General features: G+C 37.2%; 5 protein-coding genes across 8 annotated transcripts; all 5 read right to left on the bottom strand.

Moving 5' to 3' along the window:
* Positions 1-490: 490 nt before the first annotated feature.
* P24BETA2 (emp24/gp25L/p24 family/GOLD family protein) lies at positions 491-3,842 on the bottom strand. Its single transcript, XM_023698849.2, has 5 exons — positions 3,683-3,842; positions 3,358-3,575; positions 1,841-2,027; positions 1,648-1,755; positions 491-862 (listed from the first exon to the last, which is right to left on the bottom strand). The coding sequence occupies exons 2-5, from the start codon at positions 3,571-3,573 to the stop codon at positions 729-731; spliced, it is 645 nt and encodes a 214-aa protein (XP_023554617.2). The 5' UTR covers positions 3,574-3,575; positions 3,683-3,842; the 3' UTR covers positions 491-728.
* Positions 3,843-4,802: 960 nt separating this feature from the next.
* Positions 4,803-8,029, bottom strand: LOC111811711 (SAWADEE protein). Of its 3 annotated transcripts, none has more exons than XM_087117874.1 (6): positions 7,602-8,028; positions 6,679-7,005; positions 6,509-6,605; positions 5,886-6,183; positions 5,594-5,675; positions 4,803-5,232 (listed from the first exon to the last, which is right to left on the bottom strand). In XM_087117874.1, the coding sequence occupies exons 1-6, from the start codon at positions 7,920-7,922 to the stop codon at positions 5,047-5,049; spliced, it is 1,311 nt and encodes a 436-aa protein (XP_086974000.1). In that variant the 5' UTR covers positions 7,923-8,028; the 3' UTR covers positions 4,803-5,046. The 3 variants fall into 3 exon arrangements, 2 of the variants coding, with proteins under 2 accessions (XP_086974000.1, XP_086974001.1); XM_087117875.1 differs by having other exon boundaries at positions 5,093-5,232; positions 5,594-5,664; positions 7,602-8,029; XR_015411899.1 differs by having other exon boundaries at positions 5,166-5,232; positions 5,594-5,704; positions 7,602-8,029.
* A 655-nt stretch (positions 8,030-8,684) lies between these two features.
* LOC111811715 (indole-3-glycerol phosphate synthase, chloroplastic) lies at positions 8,685-12,938 on the bottom strand. Its single transcript, XM_023698730.2, has 10 exons — positions 12,632-12,938; positions 12,162-12,422; positions 11,890-12,066; positions 10,402-10,476; positions 10,255-10,299; positions 10,011-10,175; positions 9,848-9,926; positions 9,194-9,276; positions 8,997-9,065; positions 8,685-8,914 (listed from the first exon to the last, which is right to left on the bottom strand). Exons 1-10 carry the CDS (start codon positions 12,818-12,820, stop codon positions 8,831-8,833), a joined length of 1,227 nt encoding a protein of 408 aa, XP_023554498.2. The 5' UTR covers positions 12,821-12,938; the 3' UTR covers positions 8,685-8,830.
* A 499-nt stretch (positions 12,939-13,437) lies between these two features.
* LOC111811670 (Rubisco methyltransferase family protein) lies at positions 13,438-18,012 on the bottom strand. 2 transcript variants are annotated; one of them, XM_087117938.1, is made up of 12 exons: positions 17,557-18,012; positions 16,931-17,094; positions 16,752-16,835; positions 16,540-16,597; positions 15,938-15,991; positions 15,563-15,634; positions 15,395-15,475; positions 14,924-15,030; positions 14,583-14,685; positions 14,368-14,499; positions 14,061-14,183; positions 13,438-13,857 (listed from the first exon to the last, which is right to left on the bottom strand). In XM_087117938.1, the coding sequence occupies exons 1-12, from the start codon at positions 17,917-17,919 to the stop codon at positions 13,771-13,773; spliced, it is 1,428 nt and encodes a 475-aa protein (XP_086974064.1). In that variant the 5' UTR covers positions 17,920-18,012; the 3' UTR covers positions 13,438-13,770. The 2 variants fall into 2 exon arrangements, with proteins under 2 accessions (XP_086974064.1, XP_023554432.2); XM_023698664.2 differs by having other exon boundaries at positions 14,924-15,096; positions 17,557-18,011.
* Positions 18,013-18,152: 140 nt separating this feature from the next.
* LOC147789350 (uncharacterized) lies at positions 18,153-23,998 on the bottom strand. Its single transcript, XM_087117939.1, has 5 exons — positions 21,364-23,998; positions 21,170-21,291; positions 21,077-21,102; positions 20,919-20,996; positions 18,153-19,628 (listed from the first exon to the last, which is right to left on the bottom strand). Exons 2-5 carry the CDS (start codon positions 21,234-21,236, stop codon positions 19,482-19,484), a joined length of 318 nt encoding a protein of 105 aa, XP_086974065.1. The 5' UTR covers positions 21,237-21,291; positions 21,364-23,998; the 3' UTR covers positions 18,153-19,481.
* Between the last annotated feature and the right edge of the window lie 1,444 nt (positions 23,999-25,442).

The raw sequence follows: 25,442 nt of genomic DNA, 5'->3' as shown, positions 1-25,442 counted from the left end.
ATTTATTAACATACTGCCATATGTCAAAATTTCTTGAAAGGAATTGAAAAAAAAAAAGCTTAAAAAATCTCATTTCGAGTTAGATTGAGTTGGACTTGAAAAAATCCTTCGAATCTATATGAAAATTCTTGGGTTGATGACCTTGAAGTAATCAATTCTGTACTTTTGAATTGAGTTGTCGATAATTTTTTTAATTATTTAAAAAATTCTATTGATATTCACAAGTCACACATCACTACAAACTCATAATAATATTAAATTTAGAGTTGAATTGTAATTCTATTTTTGAACCGGTCAAGTTGACCCAACAAAAGAAATGATAACTTGGGAACGAATTCAACCCGGTCCAAATCTAAAAAAGAACTAAGCCAACCTTTATAGTTTAGATAGGGTAATCTGGGTTGGTCGGGTTCTCGGGTCATTTGAACACCCATACCCATAAACGTAAAGAAAGTAGGAGAATACCAAAATGCCCCTCCACAGCCCAAAAAAAAACAAATATACCCTCTTGATTTGGCACCCAAGTCCTTCAATATTGTTTTTCTCCACAAAAGTAACTTCTAATAACTTATGAGAGGTACGAAAAAGGCAAGGGCAGTGAAAAGTAGCTGCATAAGGCAACAAGACAAGAGAGAAGAAAAACCAATTAGCAAATAATCTGTATTAGGGTAAATTTATTATAGAACCATAAATAGGAAAAGATGTCCAAAGCTTTTCTATGCTTGTCATTAAACTCTGGATGTCCGAAGCTTCCTTTCAAACAAGCGCTGCAGCAAGTAGACTTGGAGGACACTGGCCCCTACCAGTGCTGCTGATTCAAACATTGCCTTGTGGACTGCCCTTTTGCTCATTCCATCATTCACTGCAATCAAACCATACCACAAAATACTGTCACGGGTTTTCGTCGTTTCAATCGGCAGAGTTGTTCAACAGCCAGAATCGAGATCAAACAGGAAACACGTCACGGGTTTTTGGCTGGTTGCCTTCAACACCCATCTGCCATGGACTAAGCTAAGAGTGCACAAAAGAAAAACTAAATCAACTCAACCCGAACTATACGTTGGGTTAGGGTTGGAGGATCTGTTGTCTTAATGCAATTCGAACCATTGGGTTAGATCTAAAGTCTTCTTACCCAATCCAAGCCTAAACAATGAGCACCTCTCCACATCAGCAACCATGATGAAGAAGAAAGCTACTATCACGATCATTGGTGCTTGAATAATGCCTATTAACCCCCGTTAGCAGATATTGTCTTCTTTAGTTTTTCCTTTCTGGGCTTCCCCTCAAGGTTTTAAAACGTGTCTGCTAGAGAAAGGTTTCCACACCCTTATAAGGAATGTTTCGTTCTCCTCTCCAACCGATATGAGATCTCACAATCCACCCCCCTTGGAGGCCCAAAGTCCTCGCTGGCACACCACCCGGTGTCTGACTCTGATACCATTTGTAACAACCCAAACCCACCGCTAGCAGATATTGTCCTTTTTGGGCTTTCCCTTTTAGGCTTCCCTCAAGGTTTTAAAATGCATCTGCTAGGGAGAGGTTTCCACACCCTTATAAGAAATGCTTCGTTATTTTCTCCAGTCAATTAAATTCATAAGTTGATGCCGTGGAAATTATTCAAGTTTGAGACATGTTCGTCAACATTACCTATTGCCTGGCGATCGGTCTGAGCCTCTAACCAATGCTGTTCAAACTGAATATTGTAAAGAGCTTCCTCCAACTTAGATATTTGATCCAACAAAGGGTTGAAATGCTCTGCAGGCACAAGCACCAGTTTTGAGATTGATATTAACTCGTGAAGGAAGGTCAGTACATGATAAAACAGAGAATGGCATCTTACCATCTTTCGCATGCTGCTCGTGGTATGAAAAGTGACCAACGTGCACATCAAAGTCGATGGTTTCGTGGTATGGGGACTTGTTCGTGAAGCAGAATCGATGAAGACCTTTGTTGTGAGCAACAAATTCATGCTTTTCACTAGCTTTGTCACTGAAATCGTGAAGATGTTCACCAGAAGGACCCTTTATCTAAAATTCAAACAAAAATATTGGATCAGCAGCAATTTCTACCGGCGAAAACAATATAAACACAAGGGTCTCAAATCAAACCCCATATAAGAACTTCATAAGAAGAGCAAAATCGAGGAAAAAGAACCCAAGTTAACCATTAAACACTAGAATAGTCTCTAGAGTCTCTTTACACAGCCTCAACTTCAATGCATATGTCATAAGTCTTTTTAACCGCGTAGTACACAAATGACTACGATTAACAATTCTAAACGATTAAAGATTCTAAGGATGAAATGAGGCCTATGTATAACACCCCAAGAACCAAGTTAAAAATTAACCATCTTCCCTAATAAGATAAATATCTGCCCAAGAACTAAGAACTAAGAAGTAAATATCGTAAGGAGGTCTCAGTCTGTCTCTGTGTGAGATCCCACAGCCGTTGGAGAGAAGAACGAAGCATTCTTTATAAGGGTGTGGAAACCTTTCCCTAGCAGACACGTTTTAAAAACCTTGAAGAGAAGCCCAAAAGGGAAATCCCAAAGAGGACATATTTGCTAGTGGTTGGCTTGAGCTATTAAAAATGGTATTAGAGCCAAGCACTAGGCAATGTGTCAGCGAGGAAGCTAAGCCCTAAAGCGGGATGGACACGAGACGGTGTGCCAACAAGGACAAGGACGCTGGGCCTCGAAGGGGGTGGATTGGGGGGTCCCACATCAATTGGGAGGTGGATTGTGAGATTCTACATCGGTTAGGGAGGAAAACAAAGCATTCTTTATAAGGGTATGGAAATCTCTCCCTAGCAAACGCGTTTTAAAAACCTTGAGGGGAATCCCGAAAGGGAAAACCCAAAGAATACAATATCTACTAGCAACGAGCTTGGGCTGTTACACTTCGTCTCTCCAAATCAAAGCATCTCCACAAAAATAACTTAGAACAAGTAAACCACCTCGTCTACTAACATAAGTCTCTATGCATTCGAGTTTTAGTATCAGTCTTCAAGCACCCAACGAACTTAAGAGGTAACCTTCATCATAAGGAGTTCAAAGAAACAACCTACAAACTAACAGCCTCTTACACAAAGATCAATCCCTCCCCATTCTAGTTTTAGTAGTAGTCCTCCAACTCAAGTCAAATCATCTAAAACACCCAAAAAAACAACTGAGAAAAACAAACCATCTCTTAAACTAAGACAAGTCCTTGCTCAAGAAGAACAAGAAGCCACTTCCAAACATTCTTGAACCAAGAATTATGAACACAAGAAAAGAAAAAAACCCCATGAATCTTGCTTGCCCTGTTTCAAATTCTATAAATGAGAAGGAAATCAAAGCAAAGGGAAGTGAAATGATACCACAAGATCAACGCCATCTTCGCCATAGTGCCATCCAGAATCTGTCTTGATTACAACAAAAGAAACATGAACAGTATCGCCGTCGTACTGAACATTGTGAGAGAAACATTCTTCTCTGTCAATCACAAACCTAATCCCTTCTGATTCTCTCAAATTCAACAGCAATACACCGGCAAACGCCATCATCACCACACATCTCATAGCCCATCGCTCCATTACTTCAAAGAATCAAAGACCCATATGAAAAAGAAGTCAAATCTTCACGATCTGTGATGACCGAATATAAGAAAAAGGAAAGGAAAAGGCAAAAGGGTTTGTAAATTACCTCGAGATTTAGAGAATGAGGGGATGAACAAACAGTTGCCGCCAATTGAGGGAAAAGAGAATCTGAGAATTGTAATAAGTTAAAGGGTATTTGATCTGAGATCAGATGAGGAGTCAAAACGAGCGGTGGCGCAGTTGGAGTTCGAATAATGTAAGAAATCAAAATGTTTCCAACTAAGAAAAAAAGAAAAAGAGAAAAAAAAAATTGCGATGTCGGATTGCGACGTGTCGGTATGTTATTGGATGGATGACGATGCTTTGACCAACAAGGAAGCATAGTGGACACAAGCCTTTTTTTTCTTCTCTCTTCTAGTGACCTCATTCTAATATTCAAACCCTAAGGTTTAAACATTTTAGTCACCCTCTTAGGAACCACGATCTACTAGTGTTCGAACAAAGTATATTATCGAGTCTCTGTTGAACATAACTCTCTGTGGAAAACACTCGCACTCTTTATTAACATCAATCGAAAAGAGAATACAAGACACTCTCGATCATTTTCCTAAATTTATTCATAAAATTTTGAATCATTTTCTTAACTAATTCATACAATGGTTCAGCTTAACTCCGTTGGTTTAGTTTTAACCCCATTGAGTCAGTGATAATATTTTAACAGACTCCCTTCTCTAACTTATTCATTGAACACAAAATTAAAATTTTAATAATATATTAGAAACGCGAGAGAGTTCATAAATCTAAAAGACATCAACTTTAAAGTTTATTTAGCATAATTGAGTAATTTTTTAAAAATATTTTAGAAAATTACTGTGAACGAAAGCCGTCAATACTTTATTTAAAAAATCTCGTTGAACTTTTAAAATGATTTAAAAAAGAGCCTTAAATTTTTAGAATGGTTTTAAAAAAATAATGAACGTTTAAAAAATATTTTTAAATTTTCAAAAGTTTAATTATCGTCCTCCTTATTATGCTAATTTTAAAATTGTATGAGTATTATTTAAATCTAATTCGAGGTAAATGTACTTTTATTTTTTAAAAAAAGAAACATTAATTATTTTTTATAAAGTTCAGAAAATGTTAATGAGAAATCGAATTGGAATCGAAGTATATATTCTCATTGATATTCATAACTGCTATCATTAATAACTAAAAATAAGGAAAATATAAACTAATTAAATATTGATAATAAAATAAAATATAATACAAATCAAATCACAATCTACCTAAGATATAATATCTCAGATATATTTCATAGAACACTGAGACACGAATCTATTATACCATTCTCGATTCCTTTCTCGATTCCTTTCAGTTGATCAAAATCAAAATCTAACACAAAATTCATTCTAATTCAGAAACCACATCCACACAAAAACAAGAAGCCTATCCAACTGACCTATGATTCATTTAGGGTTCATACTGCAATAAATCTTGCTTCTCCATGGCTAATCTTTGGTGCAATCTCCTCTGATGGCTAAGAAACTCCATGAACAACTCCTTCAAATGCTTAGCAGTCGAATACTCATTTGTTCCTAATCTCACAACCTTCAGCTCGCAACACACACGACCGTCTTTTTCGTTACCGAATTTATTCTGTAACCAATCAAAGTGAACAGCAACAGCAACACCCATCACAAGTTTGATACCAAAAGTTAAATTCCTTGATTAGTTCTGAAGCTAAATTGTTTTATCTTCCCTGTTCAATGTCGACTCTGGTTTATCTTGCAGTTCTATGATGAAATGGGGTTGATTTAAGAAACTAGAAACAGATAGATCATGTGGGATTCTTATTATTTATACTAAGATTCCAGACCATGATACACGTTGCTTGATTAATTGAAAATTGGATACTTCTTTCATTTTTCTAAATTCAACTTCAAATGCAACTATCAGAGATCAACAGGGCAACTTCTGTTACAATAAAAATGTTCAAACAGAGTAAATAAGAACTCACCTCCGAGTCTAGCACCATGGCTCCTGCCGCCATTGTCCCGAAAGTTTCGTGCCTCGCAACTCGTCCAGTTACTACCAAGGGCCTGAAGAAAATGAGTGGAAAACTCCCAAACTATAAAATGGAAACAAATCTAAACAGTCAAGGATTATAGAAGCTAGGCGCTATCATTACTCTATAAAACTTTTCTAGTTTGTTAACTTGGAGCACGTTAGATATTTTCTTAGATTTCAATTATTAAATCCAAGATAGTCAGCACATTTATTTGAAAATTTCATTTAGGGAAAAAGTTTACCTTCCTTGGGAGGATAAAATGACATGATCTGGATTATCCAAAAAATCACACAACTTCTCTAGGTTCGTTCTGCAATTCAATACAACAGCTCCCCTTGCATACAACTCATATGTTAAGCTCGGGAAAATGTATACACTAGGTAATATCAATGTTTCTCCATGCAAGAATTTGGCAAGTTTTACTGGAGAGATTCTTTTATCTAGATTCTCAAGTAAAATCATGTACTGATACTTCATTCCACCAATATCAGCATCTTGCTTGATTACCTCACTTTTTCTGGGATTGAGAGTCTGTTGATCTATGGAGAGAAAAAATAAGTTCAATTAAGAAACAAAAAAGTGATTAAAGAAGTATTCATTAGTGCATGATTAAGATACCACAGGGTATGGCTCTGATACCATGTTAGATGAACACGACTCTCCACAATGGTATGATATTGTCCACTTTGAGCATAAGCTCTTATGGCTTTGCTTTGGGCTTTCCCCAAAGGCCTCAGACCAATGGGGAGAGTATTCCTTGATAATAAACCCATGATCATTTCCTAAATTAGCCGATGTGGGACTTTCGTCATCCAACAGAGATAACTGAGAGATTAGGTTCATTCACTAAATAATAAATTGTACCTTCACATGGCTTTACCATCCCAGAAGAACGCTTGGCACGTCGTGTGTCCCAGAAATGGAGAGAGCCATCAAGAAATGGAGCATGAAATGGAGTCCTCTAATGTAAATGGAAGTTGGAACGTAACAACGTATTGCTTTGTGAAATCTTGAGCTCTAGAAAGAGTACTCACCTGGTTCATGCGTCCAAAAAAGGATAGCCGGCTCTTTAATTTGGGGCGGCAGTCATCCTTCTGATAAACACCACCATCATTATGGGTGGGAGGGCGACCTTCAGATGAGGTATCCCCTCTATTCATTTTGGTTTGGATTTTCTCCCTAACTTTCCTGAAGAAAGTTGCTAACACTGCGTCATTAATTTTACTAAATTGAATTTCACACATGTTAGCAATACTGGCAATTGCAAAATTCCCAGAGTTTGGACCATTCTGCCAGAAAATGATAAAGTTGCATAAGCATTCTTCTTCTCCATTTGCATAAGAGTGTTCAAGATAATCCACCTACCAATGCACGAGTCATGGGGAAAATGAAGATCCAAGTCTTCCAATTGAATCAATACATTCTGAAACTTTGAATTAAGCATCTTCAAACCTCAAGGGAAGGAATACATGTCAAAGTATGGTTGAACTAAGTTCATGTGGACCTTCATGAATATAACTTAATCAAAAGAAATGATGTTTTTAGAAATTTAAGAACAAAAATGATCGAAAGTGTTAGAATGAAAGATTGAAGTTTCAAATTCATACAGAAAATCAATGTTTAATCCATATTACATAGTAAGTTCAGAAAGTTCATTTACGGAATAGTAATTGCTATTATGGCGGTAAAGCATGCATGCTCTGAAACATGATGGAGAACCTTTCAAAACTCAGACTATTCTATGGCATATGACCAGTTTTGGACCGTCTAAGATCTTTAAAATAGCAAACCAACAGAAAATCCCAGAGACTAAAGTTTCTAGATGAATGCCCTGCTCGAAAAGGTTAAAAGGAACTGAGAGGCTAAAATTTCAAACAAAAGGAAAATCAACAGGGAGCTTTCCAGCGATAATCTCAAGATTCAAACAACAGGAAAAGTGTAAAGTAAAAGAACGAACCCCTTCCACAAGAGTGTCGTAGAAGCGAACATCATCGGCTCGAGAGGAGTAGGAAGCACAAACAGGCATGCCAGGGTCGATGTTAGGGCATTCGTAATCCTGCAACTGTCTGGACAGAGGCCGAAACCTACCTTCGAAGTCGCTCAACTCCGAAAAGCTCCGGAAATGGTTGGCGGTGAAGACATTGTCGTGCTCCCCAGCGAACTCGGAATAGCTGATCCTAAGAACATCGCCTTCGAGTTTCACAGTCACATTGTACCACGCGTTATCGTCGGACCGGAACTCCAGGTCGCCGGAGGCCGCAGCTCCGGCAGAGAACATGGCCGGAGAAACAGGGACGAGTTACCGTGGAAGTTCCTATAGATAAGCCGTGGAAGTTCGTATTTTCACGCGCGCTCGTACCGTCTGCAATTTTCACCTCATTTTGTAATTTTTTTTAATTTATTAAAATAATTATTACATTATTCATTAATAAAATTGAAAAAACATTTTTTCAATTTTATTTAAATCAAATCAAATTCAAATTAATTATCTTATAAATCTTCGTAATTAAATGACAACCAAATATTATAAATTTTAAAATAATAATTTATTTAATTTTTATGACCAAAATTAGCCCGTGCCTAAAAATAAAAGGCGTCTATTAGGGCCCCACAATCCCAGGATCAACTCATGTAGGAGATCAACTCATGTAGGAGATGGGATTTCACAATCCACCCTCTTTAGGACCCAAGGTCCTCACTGGCACTCCCCTCCTCAATTGATGTGGGACCCCCAATCCGCCCCATTTCGAAGCCAAGTGTCTTAGATGGCACACTACCTCGTGTCCACCTCCCAACTAGGCTCAATCTCCTCGCTAGCACATCGCTCGATGTCTGGGTCTGATATCACTTGTAATGGTCCAAGTCCACCAATAGCAGATATTGTCTTCTTTAGGTTTACCCTCTCGGGATTCCCCTCAAGGTTTTTAAAACAAGTTTTGTACGGAGATGTTTCCACACCGTTATAAAAAATGCTTTATTCCCCTCTCCAATCACGGTGGTGGAGGTGGGATCTCCCAAACTATGCTATGGTGCGCAACAGTTATGGTATAAATATATAGCTTGAGCTTTATTTTCCCATTTTGGGATCTAATCAGTTCCAACTCAATACCATAGGTTCATAAGATCAGAGCCAAATGGGTATCAAAACCTGTTCAACATACAGCAGTTTCAAGTTTCCTAAAAGCTTTAAGCAGAAATATCTTTGCCAAAAAGCCCGGCTATTCCCTTCGTCGGGTCGCTCTGTTTCACAATCGACTCGCCAACGAGAACCTGCAGAAACCACGTAAAAAAATCTCAAATTCCATGGCTGATGCAACAATGGAAGCCATGAATCCAAATATGAGAAGCTTACAGCTTTAACACCAGCTTCTTGCACATAAGCAATATCATCAGGAGTGAACAGCCCAGATTCTCCCACTATCTGAACAATCCTCACAACAAACAAGGGAATATCAGATGGGGTAAAAGTTTGATGTGTTCTTCATTTGGTGTAACAATTTAGTTTGATGAGAAGTTGTCAAACAGCAGAACTGTCCACTTTATACTTACGGTTATGTTCTTTTCACGGATCTTTTGTCCGCGCTCTCCTTCGAGAAGCTTTTTTGTGTTGCTGATATCGACCTCGAATGTTTCTGTAAGATATTGTTTTAAAAACAAGTATATAAGTAATGTAACTATCGATGAGTGATGTTGCTGAGCGCTTCAAAAGCAAGGAGCAGACAATTGCTCGTGTGTCGGAATACTAAAACTACTTTAAAGCTACGGTTGTTCCTATCATGTCCTATGTAATAACCAAGCCCACCGCTGGCAAATATTGTCCTCTTTGGGCTTTCCACACCCTTATAAGGAATGCTTTGTTCCCTTCTCCAACCGATGTGGGATCTCACAATCCACCTCACTTGGGGACCCAACGTCCTCGTTGCCACACCTCCTAGTGTCTGGCTCTGATATCATTTGTAACAGCCCAAGCCCACCGCTAGCAGATATTGTCCTCTTTAGGCTTTCCCTCGAGGTTTTAAAATGTGTTTACTAGGGAGGGGTTTCCACACCCTTATAAGGAATGCTTCATTCCTCTTTCCAACCGATGTAGGATCTCACATCCTAAGAGATGTAGTTTGGTACAAATTAATGCAATATATTTATCAACGGAGAAACGAGAAGTTTAGCAATATGAACAACGTAACAAAAGTAGTCAAACATTACCGAGATTCCGATTGTTGATGCCAATAAGCTCAATGCCTTCGATCGCAAGCATACGGTCCATTTCCTTCTCGTCGTGAACCTAAAAATAAAGAGATCAAAAGCTTGTACAATAATGGTAAGCAACATATACAAGATGCCCCTAAAAACGACAGGACATTGTTACCTCAACGAGGGGGGTCAAACCGACCATCTTGCAGATTTTAGTCATATATTTAATGTCGAGATCAGGCAAAACAGCAGCAATCAAAAGAATGGCATCGGCACCTTTGGATCGAGCATAGTAGATCTGCCATGCATCGACCACGAACTCCTTGCACAAGAGAGGGCACTGCATATGCATATGTTTCCTACTATTATAAGTACAATTCACATACCATTATGTAAAATTATGATCCAATATGACAAACCTCCACTCCGGCATTCCTTATCTTCTGCAGATTCTCAAAGCTTCCCTACTCCCCACAAACAACAGATGTTAAACTTAGGAAATGAATTTTGAGAAAACACCGTCCAAGAGATAAAAGGAATGGCAGAGCTCCTAAAATGTTCTTCACCTGAAAAAACTTCTCGTCTGTGAGAACACTAAGGCATGCTGCTCCGCCTTTCTCGTACGCTTGGGCAATCTCAACCTATTAGCATTCATCAAATTTACATTAAATAAACACGACTCGATTATTTCAAAGCAAAAGTAGCTAGATAAACACGTTCTACTTTAACAAGTAGTTGAATCTTGAGTTTTGCTAGTTAAAAAGCTCGAATTTCATAGCATTGTTGTATAGCTGAAGTTTTAGGCACGTATGCACAGTTGGTAGGTTCCTGTTTGATGCACTTAACAAACTCGGGAAAACAAAACGTAACCGATCCTAGGTAATATGTCTAGTTTATTCATCTTTACACTCCCAGTTCGAGGCCTACTACAACATTTCGACAAAACTGGGCGTGACAATAAACAACTAGCACATCTTCATTTTTACCCCTTTCCATCAAGGGCATAACACAAAAGTAACCCCAATAATTTGTTAAAAATGATGTGCTAGCACAAAAGGTTGGCGTAATGCAAAGCAACATTGCAAATGCTATTTGTGTGTTTTACGAACATTTAAGAGGTTTTATTGCAGGGGATTGGAGTTTGAGCATTTTTTTTGTATAGTTAGGTGCTAGGCTCCTTTAGCGTGGCTGTTTTCCTTTTATCAGCCCGTGGACCTTTTGTCTTGCTTTCTTTCTGTAATAGTCCAAGCCCCAGCGCTAGCAGATATTGTTCGTTTTAGGTTGCTACGTATCGTCATCAGCCTCACGGTTTTAAAATGCGTCTACTAGAGAGAGGTTTCCACACCCATAAAGGAATGTTTCGTTCCCCTCTCCAACCGATGTGAGATCTTACAATCCAACCCCCTTGGGGGCCAGCGAGTCGGTGATTGGCTCTCATACCATTTGTAACAGCCCAAGTCCACCGCTAGCAGTTATTGTCTGCTTTAGCCCATTACGTATCGCCATCAGCCTCACAGTTTTAAAACGCGTCTACTAGGGAGAGGTTTCCACACCCATATAAAGAATGTTTCATTCTCCACTCCAACCGATGTAGGATCTCACACTTCCGTTTGTTCTCAATAAAAGTTTAGTTTCTCAAGGGGGAAAAACAAACATCTACGTAGTGCTTAGCTCAAAGATCACGTTTATTTAACTTCGGTTAAGAAACCTAACGTCATTTCCTATGTGGAGTTGTTTATCCCATACTATAGAGTAGTTAGTCGCACATACTACGTGAACTCGTGTTTAATAAACCCACACTCAACCTATTCTTCAAATGATACAAAAACTTATACTTATAAGATTGTAAATGCCTACTAAATACGAGTTACACAAACTTAGGTTCTTATAACCTATTTCGTTTACAATCCAAACAAAGATTTCACAAACTCATACTTCTTAGGCCCTAAAACACCTCTTAGTATACAAACCAATCAAATCAAAATTTGGTACTGCGAAAACCGTGCATAGATTTATGAAATATAACAACAAAATAAACAGTCAAGAACACTCACTGGATCAAAATCCTCCCTTAGAACTCCTCTGCTAGGTGAAGCCTTTTTCACTTCAGCAATCAAACCAGGTAAGTTAGTTCTAACATAGGCAGCCTTGAGAGCTCCAAGGAAATCTCTAGCAGGAGGGGCGCTGTCAAGATCCTTTTTCAACGAAAAGAGAGGCCTTCTTTCTTTCATCTAGAAACATTCAGAAACCAAAAACACTATCAGCCCACAGACAACATCCTAAAATATGGGAATACAAATTAATCAAATGTCCCACATAATGTTACCTGTGAAACTTCCTTGTCCTTGTACCATATGATCTCCTCCAAAATATTCCTAGGAGTGTTCCCTTCATTCTGTAATCTGAACTGAAAAGGTCCAACGTAATGCAATGGCGGCCCGGTGGGCGGCCGGCGGCGAATCCTTATGCCTTGACTTGCTGCTACTTCATCTTGGAACATCCCCACTTCCCACTCCTTCACTTTCAGAACATTTTCTTTTGGTTCATTAACTGGGGAAGCCGCAGCTGATCCAGCCTCGGATTCTGTCTAAAAAACACAGAATATGCACTCATTACGAAACAATTCCTCCAAGAATTCGACTATTTGGATGAATATATGAGAAATCTAAATCTTCTCAGATGGGAAAAATGCAGATTAAGCACAAAGAAACAACGAATGCACGAACTACAAAGAAAAACCCTAAACCCCAACAAAGAAAATTCAGATTGGAATAACGTAGAAGTCGAAATCCAAACCTGATGAGCTCGGATGGCAGGGGAAATGGGGGAAGAAGAAGAGGCAACAGAGATTGAATTCCTCGACAAAGCATCCATTGAAGGCCGACGATTCAGCCTTCTGGAGAGAAACTTGGACCTGCGAATAGAAGAGGAAATGGGTGGAAAGGAAACCTTGGGGATTGTTCCGAGGGAAGCGAGACCCTCCATTGCCGTTCAACTCTAGCTCGTTTGAATGCCCTGCTTTTGTGAAGCAGCTTGCTTTTATATTGGCGAATTGTGGGAGTTGCGGCAAAATGAAGAAAGAGGTCAAAACTATTCTGTCGTCGGAACTTAGAGACAGAAGAAGTTGAGCTTTAAAAAAAAAAAATTTCCCTAATTTTAAAATTGGTCTCACTTTTGTATTTTTCTATTAAAAAGAATTAAGGATTTTCAAATACTCTATTTGTATTCAAGAATTTGAAAGGGTTAAATTACAATTTGGGGTCGCAAAAGTTTCAATTTAGGCTCGAATTTTAAAAAATTATGTTTGTCGTTATCATATTGAATTCGTAACACTTTTTATTTTTATTTACGTGAAAATGAACTTCACTATATCGGCGTTTATACACCCAAATAACTACTTATCAAAATATAGAAAGTTGAGAACATTGTAAAAATTTTAGTTAAAAAAAGGTATTCAAAAGGCATGAAAAAAATCCATCAACCGTGAGTTTCTCCAGCCGAGAATTCTGCTTTTTCTCGGATACTCGGGTTTAAATACCCATGGACTCGCTGTTTGCTTACTGGCTTCATATAATTCAGAAAAGACTAGTTTTCTAGAAGCATTCTGAATGAAATCAAGAATTTGTTGAATCAAAAACAACTCCGTCCAGAAATCCAATTTTTCAGTTGAGAATACTCGAAACTCATGCAACGAAATACAGAACTTACAATGTGATGATACAGACCAAGAGGTGGTGGTGGTGGTGGTGGTGATGGGGGATTTTTTTGCCTGTTTCACTTTCTATATAGACCAGCCTCCTTAATTCTCGAGCAGGAAACTAAACGTTGCCACCACGGCGAGGCGGGATGGCACGAGTTTCTGTAAGGACTAGCGTGTTCATCTCATGGCTACACAGTCTTACAGTCCAGAGATATTTATACACACAAACAACCAATCATTTAAAAAGTTTCCCAAACCCTCTGAACAGTTTCAGAGCTCTCAATTCACCACTTCTCAAGTCTCTCAATCTTCTTCTCAGAATCTGAAACATCCGTACTCAAGATATCAATAAACGCAATCACATTTTTTTTAAGAAAGTTAGGTCTCAACTTCAAGATGCACTTAACAAATAACAGTCACATGCCATTTAACTTAATTTTACACAGCAGCAACCAGAAAATGTGAAAGGCTTTCATTTGCATGAAGGAAAAGGGAAGCTGCAGATATGGGATCGTGTGGACTTACATATTGGCTTCGAAAAAGTATCCTTCGTTCGCTCGTGCACAAGTCTACTGCTAGCTGTTTTAAAAATACTCTACGGTTCAGTTGTTTTGGTGACGTCACGTCCAAATCCATGGATCCACTTGCCTGCAAAGACGAGTTAAGAAATGTGCTTTTTCAAGTATTCTAGTATCACTATCATCTTGCAAAATTAATATTGATTTTGCTTCAGCCATTGTGAGCAAGCATGACAAGAACCAGATGTTCATTGTTAAATTGAGTGGTAAATTTCCACTAGAATAATAGAATCGACATATTCTTTATCCTTTACCTGCAAGAATTTGTTATATTTAGATATGCTAGTTTCGCAGCTATCTAATATGAACTGCAGGGCTTCCTCCTCTATATCAGGGTAATTTAAGTCCTTCGTTGCTGTTGATTTATTTGATGCTGCAGCAGCCATCTGGTAGCCAATACACACAGACACACATTGAGACAGAGTTTGCAGATCAAGAACAGAAGTAGAAAAGAGGTTGTCAACCAAACCTCTTCAAACTGCTTGCTCATACTTGGTGGACTGACAGCTAAATAAGCAAATGCCTTTAATTCTAAAGGCCAGCCAGTGATTTGAATAGGAAAACACTGGGATCTGTCATGATAAATTTATTCAGTGCGATCAACAAAATAACAAGATATTTTAACAAGAGAAAGAAAGGTGGGAGGAACTAACTAGCATGTGGTTGGTTTTCCATTAATTATTAAAATTTGCACCAGAAATTAAAGATGAATGTTTATGAAGGAATAACTCGAAGATATCCTTTAATTTAAAAAAATATAAGTTTGAGAAAGTTAAATGGTGAAGAACTCATCAGTTTCTTTATACTCACGCTCTTAATCCATGCTTTTTCAGTGCTTCCAGCTTCTCCTTGTAACATTTATCAGATTTTTTTAGTGAGAGTAACAACTCAACAGAATCGCTAGGATTGCTTCCCTCCTTTGGAACAAAACCATATGACAACAACAACTCCCCATTAGATTTCTTGCCATAAGAAATGAACACCTGCAATTAGCAGTCATTAAAGTAACCATGATGCATAAATAATACAAAATTTTGCAGTTAACATAAGTTTCATCTCTATGGGAAAAGTTCCTTTGGGAAAGAAGTTATAGAACGTTTTTTATCCTTCTTTCTACCGTTTATGACCCTGGCCAACATTTTTCAGCATGGACACGAGATCTAATACGACTAGCAAGTTTGAAATAGTTCCATTTTTGTTTAATTAAAGTTCACATGAAATTTCAGTATTAGATTATCTCATCAGATTCATTCATTATGAAAATTTTAAATGTTCTTTTACCTGCTCACCTGGTTGGTATGCTCGATCTGTTGTGAAGACAACGCCTTGGGATGATTTATCATAATCCAAGAAAGTCTCCACCTGGGCCAGCCATTTATAGTTGCAAGAGTTAAATTTCCATTCTAACATCACAACTTACAGCTTTCAAAAAAACACCAATTAGCGTACCTCACAGTTATGATTCAGCATATCAGCCCAGGGAACCAATGCAACCTTTCCATCCATTGAAGGTAACCGAACCTGGGCTTAAAAGAAATATGATCTTGTCAGCATTCAAATTACACACGAACGATTATTCCCCACCAAAAAAAAAAAAAAAAAAAAAATGGGGGCAGGGAAGACAAACATGAAAAAGAAAAATGTGAAGGCTTTACAGCTTCATAGATTAATACCATTTCAGCAAACATTATTGACTGTGATGTCTTATATATGGTTGCAGCCAAATGTTTTTTGTAAATCAATCCCCATACTATATTTTTATGCTTTGTTCTATAGCTAGTTAAGCATGCCACGCTAGCATAGTATTTGATTAGCCCAACTTACCAAGCGGGAGAAAAGAATCCCAAATGACCACTTGAAAGTTTCAATATTGAATACCTGAAAATCAAACATCCAGGAAGAATCAAGTTAATCATGTTTCAAGTAAACAAGAGTTGAGAGAATTGGGGTTTGCCAACAGTTTATGCCCCAGATTGAAACCTAGTCATGCACACTGTATGGCAAGCAGAAATATATATTTCCAATTTTCTCCCAAATTAGGAAATGAAATTGAATTACGTAGACATAATTCTTAAATGTCTAATCCAAGTCTCCCGGAACTAAATGTTGGGTTAAACTAAAAAAGCACTGTACTGTAGTTTGCGTAAAAATGACAAGAATCTGTTATTTTTTTGGTTGATCAAAACTTCTCAAGAGAACAAAGATTTTAATAGACAACCATGAAGCTGAAAAAAGTTTTACTCTTCAATACCAAAAACCTAGAGGAATGCCAGAAAAACAGTATAGACCAGCCAAAACGGAGAAATGTTTGTGTATTAGGGAAGTTGACAGCAGCTGGAGAAAAGGTTGAACAAATTCCAGTGTGAATAAAGCAAAGTTATAAACTGGTGATAGGCTGACTTCTTGGAGAGTAAAGAATTCAATACCTCCTCGGGGAATAATTCAGGATATTTGGAAAATATTCTGTCCCTTAAATCATTGTATCTGCACCAAAAATCACAGAAGAAAAACTTATTGTTTAATGAACTACACAATGATGAACTGGAATGATTTAGGATACTGATTGAAAATCCTACCATTAAATAGCAGTTTTAAAAAATTTAATAAGAAAATAAGCAGTGAGGAAATATAGCCTTACGTTCCAACAACATTTGTGATCCTTTCTATTGCCCTTTCTCTGATCTCTGATGCTTCCAGATATCGATCTAGCTCTTCTCGTGTCCTGAAATGATAGAAGAGAGGCTATATGAGCAAGGACTGAGTATAAATACCAGACACAAAAAAATATAAAGTTACTTGGACCATATAGTAACTGACCAGTACAAAAGTGAATAAGGTTGCCGAGGTAAGGCTGATATATAGTTGTTCCATCTTGATGATTTCATTAAACTTGCTTCGCTAATCAAGTAGGTTGCAATAAGTGGCCAATCTGGTACTGAATTACGTTTTAACATCTCCCCAGCCTCAGGGCAGCTCCACTCCTAACATAGACAACACAGTACATGATGAGAGTGGAGAGGCATTTATTTGTGTAGCATTTTCGGTTGTTCCCATTGGAAGAAGGTGAAAAAGGATATTTTCTTGGTTTATAGCTTAGATGACGATGAAAATGGAATGAATGTCCATTTAATTTGACTCACAGTTGAAAGATTGTAAACAAAAGTTTATCTATGAAAAATGAAAATTTGTAACTTGCCCCTCTCCTACTCCTTCAAAGAAAATGACTTCATCCACCCAATTTTCAATCACATCCTACGCCTCTTGGCCAAAAACAAGCTAAACTTCAGGTGAACCAACAGAATAATAGGGTTTCACAATCAAAACTACTAGAACGAAATTTACCAAACATTTTGCAGACTACTTAAATATTCTCAAATTGGTCAGCGTATCGGTTCCTCACATTTCAAGAATTTCCACCAGAACTTCCGGTCAGGAAAACTTACCGAGTCTGCAGAGATAACGAGAGAGGGCGGCACAAACAGTAATTTCTCCCCTTTCCTAACATTCTTCAAAGCCACAAGTCCTCTCTCTCCAACATCCACTCTCTGTATCGCCATCTTCTGGTCAGGGAGACCAGACTGCGACAGCCATTTCTGTAGAGCAGAAGCATTCTCCAGCGAATCGATCTCGCAACCCCATGGAATCGGCCCGGTCGCTGCCACTCTAGCACTGTCACTTGTGGAGACAGAGCAATTGATCGAATGTCTGCGAAAAGATGCTGTGTAGGGCTTGGTTGAATGCGTCTTCTGGAGTGGACGGAAGTTGGGAACAAGCGGAGAATAGAAAATCCTTGAAGCTTCAGCCATGGCTGAGCTCGAGGACGAGAGAGTAAAGGAACCTTATCGCCAGAGAAGCCAATAAAAAGGTCGTCGTCGTTTTTGACGGTTGTGGACGCGCGCCAATTGAAATAAGCAAAACTTATTATTATTATTATTAATTAAACATAAATATTATTCTATAAGTGAGAAAATAAAATAAAATAATTTTTAAAAAAATTAATATTACAAAATAATTTATAAAAAGAATTATTTCCGATTATGAAATAAAATACATACAAATTATAAAATAAAAAATAAAATTGACGGTACATTTTAAACTCACCACTTTAAATTGATTTAACTAAAAAGAAATGGTATTGTGTATATGAAAAAAGAAAATAAAAATTCTAAAATAAATTAAAATTAATTATAATGGCCCAGATCCACGGCTAACAGATATTGTCCCTCTGAGCTTCCCCTCAAGGCTTTAAGACGTCTTAAAGCCCAGAAGGAAAGCCAGAAAGTAAAAGCCCAAAGAATACAATATTTACTAGCGGTAGATCTGGGTCGTTACATTTGTAAAGAATCGGTAATATAATATATATATATTTACTCCTTGAAAAAGTAAACAAAAAATAAAAACCAAATAGCAACTTTATTTAATATATTTTCAAACTCTAGCAGCAAATATAGCAAAATATTTGAAATCAGATATATTTTTTTATTATTCTAATTTTACCCTTCTTATTATTATTAATTCGATTTTAGAGATTTTAGTGATCGTGAATTACTGAGTTCACACTCCATACAAGTTCTTACTTCTGATTTACTATAATTTTCATATCGTTTAATATCATAACATAGACTCGGTATCGAATATATCCCAAAAGCTTTTATTTTTTATTTGACCGAGTCTTGTCCATGGTGAAGATGCAAACGAGAACCAAAGAAAAAAAAAAGCTCGAGGTAAAGTTATAAAGAAAATGAAAAGCTACTAGTCCCTGTTCAATGAATAGGACTCTCCACAATGATATGATATTGTTCACTTTGATGCTCTCATAGCTTTACTTTGGGCTTCCCAAAAGACCTCACACCAATAGAAAGAGTATTCCTTGATTATAAAACCATGATCATTTCTTAAATTAGTCGACGTGGGACTTTCATCCAACACTCTCTTATAACCTTGTTTATTTAGATAAAAGAAGCCATAACCATTTGGTTTATAATTGTTTTCTCACATGTTTTCAAAATTCATATAAAAATTTAAAAACTAAAACAAAAAATAGTTTTTACAAACCTATTCTTATTTTTAGTCTAAATTTAATTAAGAATTAAAATATTATCTTAAAAGAGATGAAAAACATCGTAAAGATTTACGAGATACCGAGCAATCGAGCACAATTTTCAAGGATCAAAAACCAAAATCAAATGGCTATCAATCCGAGTCGTCCCGTGCTCTATGCTCAACTAAGAAATATATACTTTTAGCATAAAGATGAGTGTCTTTCATGCAAGGAGTATTATTGGTAGACCTACTTAAGTATGTGGAGATCCATGTGCTGTGTACCAAAGTGAAAAACTAGGCAGTATTTAATTACCTGTATAGCTGTTCAAGTTCGTTCTTGAATTTTTGCCTTGCCTTGTTCCCTTCTTAGCTTTAAAGCAGAAGCAGCCGCTCCTCCTGACTTTGGGGTCCGTGGATCTTGTACCAACATAACTTTGCCAGGAACTTTTTGTAACTTTGCATCTTTTGCTATCTGTAAAGTTATTAAAAAGAATGCATTGTTCAGAAGTGGGATCTCATTCTGCATACACAAAGTAATAGCCATTTAAATTTGCATTCTGAAGTTAAAAGAATGAAGATGAATAATCAGAGTCCACCAAAAGATTCAAGCTAATCTTACTAACGAAGGAAGATCGATAGTCTGTTGAGGATTGTTGGGAGGGAGTCACACATTGGCTAATTAAGAGGATGATCGTGGATTTATAAGTAATGAATACATCTCCTACGAAGCTTTTTGGGGAAACCAAAAGCAAAACCATGAGAGTTTATGCTCAAAGTGGACAATATTATATCATTGTAGAGGTTTGTGATTCTTAACATGGTATTAGAGTCATACCCTTAACTTAGTCGTGCTAATCGAATCCTCAAGTGTCGAACAAAGAAGTTGGTAGTCTCGAATGTTGTGCGCCGAAAGCGGAACAAATGTACTCACAACACCAATGAACGGAATTATACAAAGAGACACCAAGATATTTACATGGTTCGGAGAGAAGAAGTTCCCCTACATCCACGGGTAGCAACCAATCACTAATAAAACCAAACGTTACCAGTGAATACCTCACTATCACACTATATAGACTCTCACCAATATGTCACTCAAGAAATATAATGTGACACACAAAACATTCCCAAATCCCGATATCAAATTCCGATATGACTAAATCTGGTATGAATAAATCTAATTCAAATAACCAAGTCAAATCTAATCCAAATAACCAAATCAAATCGGATCCAAATAACCAAATCAAATCAAATCAAAACTTATGACAATTTACAACATTGAAGGTGTAGACAAAAGTGACTAAGTATCGAACAAATGGTGTACTTTGTTCAAGGGCTCTAGAGAAAGGAGTCGAGACTCAATTAAGTGGAGGCTATTCAAAGGCCCCATAGGCCTCGGGGGAGACTCTATGGTATACTTTATTTAAGGGGAGGATTGTTGGGAGAAGAGACCACGTAAGCTAATTAAGGGGTTGATCATGAATTTATAAATAAGGAATACATCTCCATTGGTATGAGGCCTTTTGAGGAAACCAAAAACAAAGTCATGAGAGCTTATGATCAAAGTGGACAAATATCATACCACTGTGGAGGTTCGTGGTTCCAAACATAAAATTTATCATACCAAAGTGCCTTGCCAAATGAATTATGCAATAACCTATGGAACAGAATATCTTATCTTTTCTGTTTTCATTGGACTGTTTCTATTATTCTTCTGCCTTTCAATAGATAAGAGTAGGATTTGGAAACCTTGAAAACTCACCAATGGTTTCACCATTTTCACATAGCTGAGAAAAGTCCCCATAATTGATGCCAGCTTCTTTGGCCCACTTCTCAAGGGCTGGACGCAAAGTGACAACAAGAGGTACACAATAATTGTGAAAGGGATATGCATATACCACAATAACATTATCCACGTACTTGCTCGACAGTAGGGCTGCCTCGGCCTATATGAACAGAAGAAGAATTTAAACCCAATATGTTAGGAGCAAAATTTGAAGTTTAAAACCTCACCTTCCCTAGGGATATATATTCTCCATCCTGAAGTTCGTCCTATCCATGATCTCAAGGCATCCATCATGATGAAATGTTCCTATATCTCCCAAGTAAAACTAGCACATGCACTTCTCACCATTCTGTTGTAAGCAGAAAGTTTGAGACCTTATGCAGAAATCCGAAATCTAATGGAAATATGGTAAAGAAGTTACCTTGTAGACCTTGTTAGTCTTTTCAGGGTTCTTGAAGTAACCAGCAGATCGTGTATGCTAGTCCTTGTCAATATGGCATATCAGTTATAGATGGTGCGTTAAATGAATGAAAGAACGACCCTAAACCCACCACTAACAAATATTGTCCTCTTTGGGTCCTTTCGGGCTTCCCAGCAAGGATTTTAAAATGCATATGTTAGGGAGAGGTTTTCACACACTTATAAAGAATGTTTTGTTCTCCTCTCCAACCGATGTGGGACCTCGCAATTCACCCCTCTTTGGGGTCCAACGTCCTCGCTGACACTCGTTCCTCTCTCCAATAGATGTGGGATCTCACAATCCACCTCTTTTTGGGGCCCAGCGTCCTTGTTGACACTCGTTCTTGTTGACACTCGTTCCTCTGTCCAATCGACGTGGGATCTCACAATCCACCCCCCTTCGGGGCCAACGTCCTTGCTGGCACATCGCCCGATGTCTGGCTCTTATACCATTTATAACGATCCTAAGCCCACCGCTAGCAGATATTGTCCTCTTTGGACTTTTCCTTTCAACCTTTCCCTCAAGGTTTTTAAAACGCGTCTACTAGGGGAAAGGTTTCCACAGAATGCTTCGTTCCCCTCTCCAACCGATGTGGGATCTCACAGGTACTTTCAAGTTGTAAGATTGTAATTACAACGCAGAAGTCCATACTACAGCTACAATAACTGAAGACCGCAACAAAGAAGATTATTGGATGAACCTCATTAAGAGAGTGGATTAGGGATTCCTCACCAAGAGAAGCATATATTGTTAACCACAGTAATGTCCTGTCTGAAGCATCCCTGAAAGAGATCAACTGTAATTCGGAATTGTTCTAAAAATATAACAAGGAATTAAAGCTCTGAAGGTTAAAACCAAGGGTAGAGCTGTAGAGAAAAAATATTGAACCACAACAAATAAGATAACCTGAAAGGCAGTAAACTACTCAGCACGAGTTGCCGTATAAACAGCAACACGAGTATCAACATCATGGCTAAACCTTACAAGCCCAGAAGAAAAGTTGCAAGCACGATCAAACACTTCTCCATAAGCCTGCCATTCACATTCACCTAAGTTAAGTTTTTCGAACTTCCTACCATCAGTAGCAATGACAAATTCCTTGGAAATCAACTCTTTTTTGAGCCAAGGAATATATTTTTTTAATGTTTTTGACGTGATTGCTAAAACAATGCTGCTATGGTTGTCTCCGCTTTCCAACGAACATGAGAAAGTTCAGTCACTCGAGCATTGCTCACAGCATAACCTGGATCCCCACCAACTTCCGTAGGAACTCCTCTTTGTTTCCATTTTTTCATTACCAAAAAAGATCTTGAAAGTAATATTGCTATGAGAATGCCAATAAAAATTGTTCCAAATGTGAGATCCCACATAGGTTAGGGAGGAGCATGAAGCATTCTTCATAGTGGTGAGGAAACCTTCCCCTAACCGACACATTTTAAAAACCTTGAGAAGGAAGTCTAAAAGAGAAAGCCCAAAGGACAATATCTGCTAGCGGTAGGCTTCGACTGTTACACTACAATCCCTATAATGTCATAGCCTCTCCAAACTGACAAGTAATCTCCAATGTGTAGATTTTCTAAGATTTTTTATTTCCATATACTTTCCATGGAATCCCCCCGTCGTGAATGCATATTCCTACAAGATTATGGTTAGTGAATTATTCAACTTTCAAGTCATAGTAGAGTAAAGAAATAACTTAGCATAAAAATGCTACAATGTCACAGCACCATTCCAGAATGCTCAATTTATCGGTGTAATTATACCAAGAAAACAGCATAGACAAAACAAAGACTCCAAATCCACGATCAAAAGGCTTCACTACAATGAAAAAGTTCGAAAGCACAGCTTAAAAATTCTGAAAAAGCAATAAATCCCTCGTGCGGTAGCCCAATCTTAGTATCTCCATTTTCCAAATGAAATGGAACACGAACAATTTTTATTGGCATTCTCGTATCACTGAAGAACAGATGAAAAGCTTACGTGATTTATAGAAGAAAACAGAGGACACCGAGCATTTGGACCTCGTTTTCAAATTATAAGAAACAGTAAATAGCACAAAATTAGTACAGAGCATTAACCCCCAATCCAATAACAGCAAACGCAAAGTTTATTATCGATCACAAATTGAGCATGTTAGAATTTCATTATCACAGATCAACTCTGCTTTTTGAGAAAATGATCCCCGCACTCGAAACAAACCAAAGAAATACTCAATCCACAAGTTCATCGCACTGAAGAACTACCAGGAAAAAACGGAACTATACAATCAGATCAACCTTGAAGCATAGGTAAACGAGAGCTACGGCGGCGCTGTGTTTCTAGAGAAACTGTGAAAATGTACGGAGAATGAAATACCTGAACGATTACCGTGAGTGAAGGAGCTGAAACGGAAAATGGATCACACTGACTTTCGTAAACGAAGCTATGAACAGCCGGCTGAAGCTTTGACGGTGGTCGCCGGAGGTCGGTGGTTTCTGACTTGTAACTTTTGACAGAGATGAAGTTTACGAGCGGGAGGTGGATTGCTACGCGCCATCGTTTGGAGATTATAAGATTACGAAAAAGCCCCACTCTGCATTGCTTGTCAAAGCGTTTAGTTAAGGGTAGTTTTGGCATATGTGTCATGGTTTTTATATAAAAATGGGCCGCTTACCGTCCAAAATCACGCGTACTCCACATGCCGAAAATAATCAACACGTGACTATTGTATTGATAATGATTTCAATCGTGCCTTCAAAATGGCACGTGCGAGGGTCAACCATGGAAAGTTGTTGGATATTTACTCTCGTTTAAAATTTATATTGAATTTATTTATTTATTTTTAAATTATAATTAATAAATAGTAATAATTATTCATCGTGTTAATTATTAATATATTTTTTTTAATATAACATAAAACGAGTATTTAAAAATATTTTAACAAATAATACCCTTGTTAGTTTTTTTCAAACATTATTTTATTTTATTTTATTTCTATATAAATTATTGTGATTTGACAAATAAGTCTGCCACTTACCGTCCAAAATCACGCGTACTCTACATGCCGAAAATAATCAACACGTGACCATAGTATTGATAATGCTTTTAATCGTGCCTTCAAAATGGTACGTGCGATGGTCAATTGTGGGAAGTTGTTGGATATTTACTCTCATTTAAAATTTGTATTGAATTTATTTATTTATTTTAATTATAATTAATAAATAATAATAATTATTCATCGTGTTAATTATTAATATATTTTTTTTAATATAACATAAAACGAGTATTTACAGATATTTGAACAAATAATGCCCTTCCTTAGTTAGTTTTTTTTTTTTTCAAAAATTATTTTATTTTATTTCTATATAAATTATGGTGATTTGACAAATAAAACTGCCACTTACCGTTCAAAATCACGCGTACTCCACATGCCGGAAACAATCAACAGGTGACTATTGCATTGATAATGCTTTCAATCGTGCCTTGAAAATGGCACGAGGATCAACCATGGGAAGTTGTTGGATATTTACTCTCGTTAAAAATTTACATTGAATTTATTTATTTATTTTTTAATAATAATTATTGTTCTGCCACTTACCGTTCAAAATCACGCGTACTCCACATGCCGAAAATAATCAACACGTGACTATTGCATTGATAATGCTTTCAATCGTGCCTTCAAAATGGCACGTAGGAGAGTCAACCGTGGAAAGTTGTTGGATATTTACTCTCGTTTAAAATTTGTATTGAATTTATTTAATTTTTTTTTAATTACAATTAATAAATAGTAATAATTTGATAGTGACAAATAATACCCTTCCTTAGGTTTTTTTCTCAAAAATTATTTAATTATTGTGATTTGACAATTTTTCTTTTTTCGAAAAAATTAACTTTTTCTTTTTGTTTGTATACTAAACGATCACGTTTTTTCTCAAGAAAAAGTAATAAAAAAAAAAATTAAACCTCTCGTCCACTTCGAACATAAGCTCTCATGATTTTACTTTGAGTTTCTCCAAAAATACCTCACACCAATACAGACCGTATTCATTAATTATAAACCT

This window comes from Cucurbita pepo, chromosome 15 (genome assembly GCF_057944985.1).
Source record: "Cucurbita pepo subsp. pepo isolate OVF chromosome 15, ASM5794498v1, whole genome shotgun sequence".
Classification (NCBI taxonomy): domain Eukaryota; kingdom Viridiplantae; phylum Streptophyta; class Magnoliopsida; order Cucurbitales; family Cucurbitaceae; genus Cucurbita; species Cucurbita pepo.
The sequence above is the reverse complement of the archived record's forward strand: the minus strand, read 5'-3'. Positions and strand labels throughout refer to the sequence as shown.

What these genes read in the sequence shown, in the direction of transcription:
- P24BETA2 (XM_023698849.2), bottom strand. Translation starts at nt 3,573, where the DNA reads ATGGAGCGATGGGCTATGAGATGTGTGGTGATGATGGCGTTTGCCGGT. An exon ending in CGAGCAGCATGCGAAAGATG is followed by an intron (nt 1,756 to 1,840) that starts GTAAGATGCCAT and finishes TTGTGCCTGCAG; the next exon opens with AGCATTTCAACCCTTTGTTG. An exon ending in GACCGATCGCCAGGCAATAG is followed by an intron (nt 863 to 1,647) that starts GTAATGTTGACG and finishes GTTTGATTGCAG; the next exon opens with TGAATGATGGAATGAGCAAA.
- LOC111811711 (XM_087117874.1), bottom strand. Translation starts at nt 7,922, where the DNA reads ATGTTCTCTGCCGGAGCTGCGGCCTCCGGCGACCTGGAGTTCCGGTCC. An exon ending in GATGGTAAAGCCATGTGAAG is followed by an intron (nt 6,184 to 6,508) that starts GTACAATTTATT and finishes TTCTCTCCATAG; the next exon opens with ATCAACAGACTCTCAATCCC. An exon ending in ATTTTATCCTCCCAAGGAAG is followed by an intron (nt 5,676 to 5,885) that starts GTAAACTTTTTC and finishes CATTTTCTTCAG; the next exon opens with GCCCTTGGTAGTAACTGGAC.
- LOC111811715 (XM_023698730.2), bottom strand. Translation starts at nt 12,820, where the DNA reads ATGGAGGGTCTCGCTTCCCTCGGAACAATCCCCAAGGTTTCCTTTCCA. An exon ending in TAAGGGAGGATTTTGATCCA is followed by an intron (nt 10,477 to 11,889) that starts GTGAGTGTTCTT and finishes GAATGCTAATAG; the next exon opens with GTTGAGATTGCCCAAGCGTA. An exon ending in CATCAACAATCGGAATCTCG is followed by an intron (nt 9,277 to 9,847) that starts GTAATGTTTGAC and finishes AATATCTTACAG; the next exon opens with AAACATTCGAGGTCGATATC.
- LOC111811670 (XM_023698664.2), bottom strand. Translation starts at nt 17,919, where the DNA reads ATGGCTGAAGCTTCAAGGATTTTCTATTCTCCGCTTGTTCCCAACTTC. An exon ending in TCGTTATCTCTGCAGACTCG is followed by an intron (nt 17,095 to 17,556) that starts GTAAGTTTTCCT and finishes TGTCTATGTTAG; the next exon opens with GAGTGGAGCTGCCCTGAGGC. An exon ending in AATATAACAAATTCTTGCAG is followed by an intron (nt 14,184 to 14,367) that starts GTAAAGGATAAA and finishes TCGTCTTTGCAG; the next exon opens with GCAAGTGGATCCATGGATTT.
- LOC147789350 (XM_087117939.1), bottom strand. Translation starts at nt 21,236, where the DNA reads ATGATGGATGCCTTGAGATCATGGATAGGACGAACTTCAGGATGGAGA. An exon ending in GCAGCCCTACTGTCGAGCAA is followed by an intron (nt 20,997 to 21,076) that starts GTACGTGGATAA and finishes CTTTGCGTCCAG; the next exon opens with CCCTTGAGAAGTGGGCCAAA. An exon ending in TGAAAATGGTGAAACCATTG is followed by an intron (nt 19,629 to 20,918) that starts GTGAGTTTTCAA and finishes ATAACTTTACAG; the next exon opens with ATAGCAAAAGATGCAAAGTT.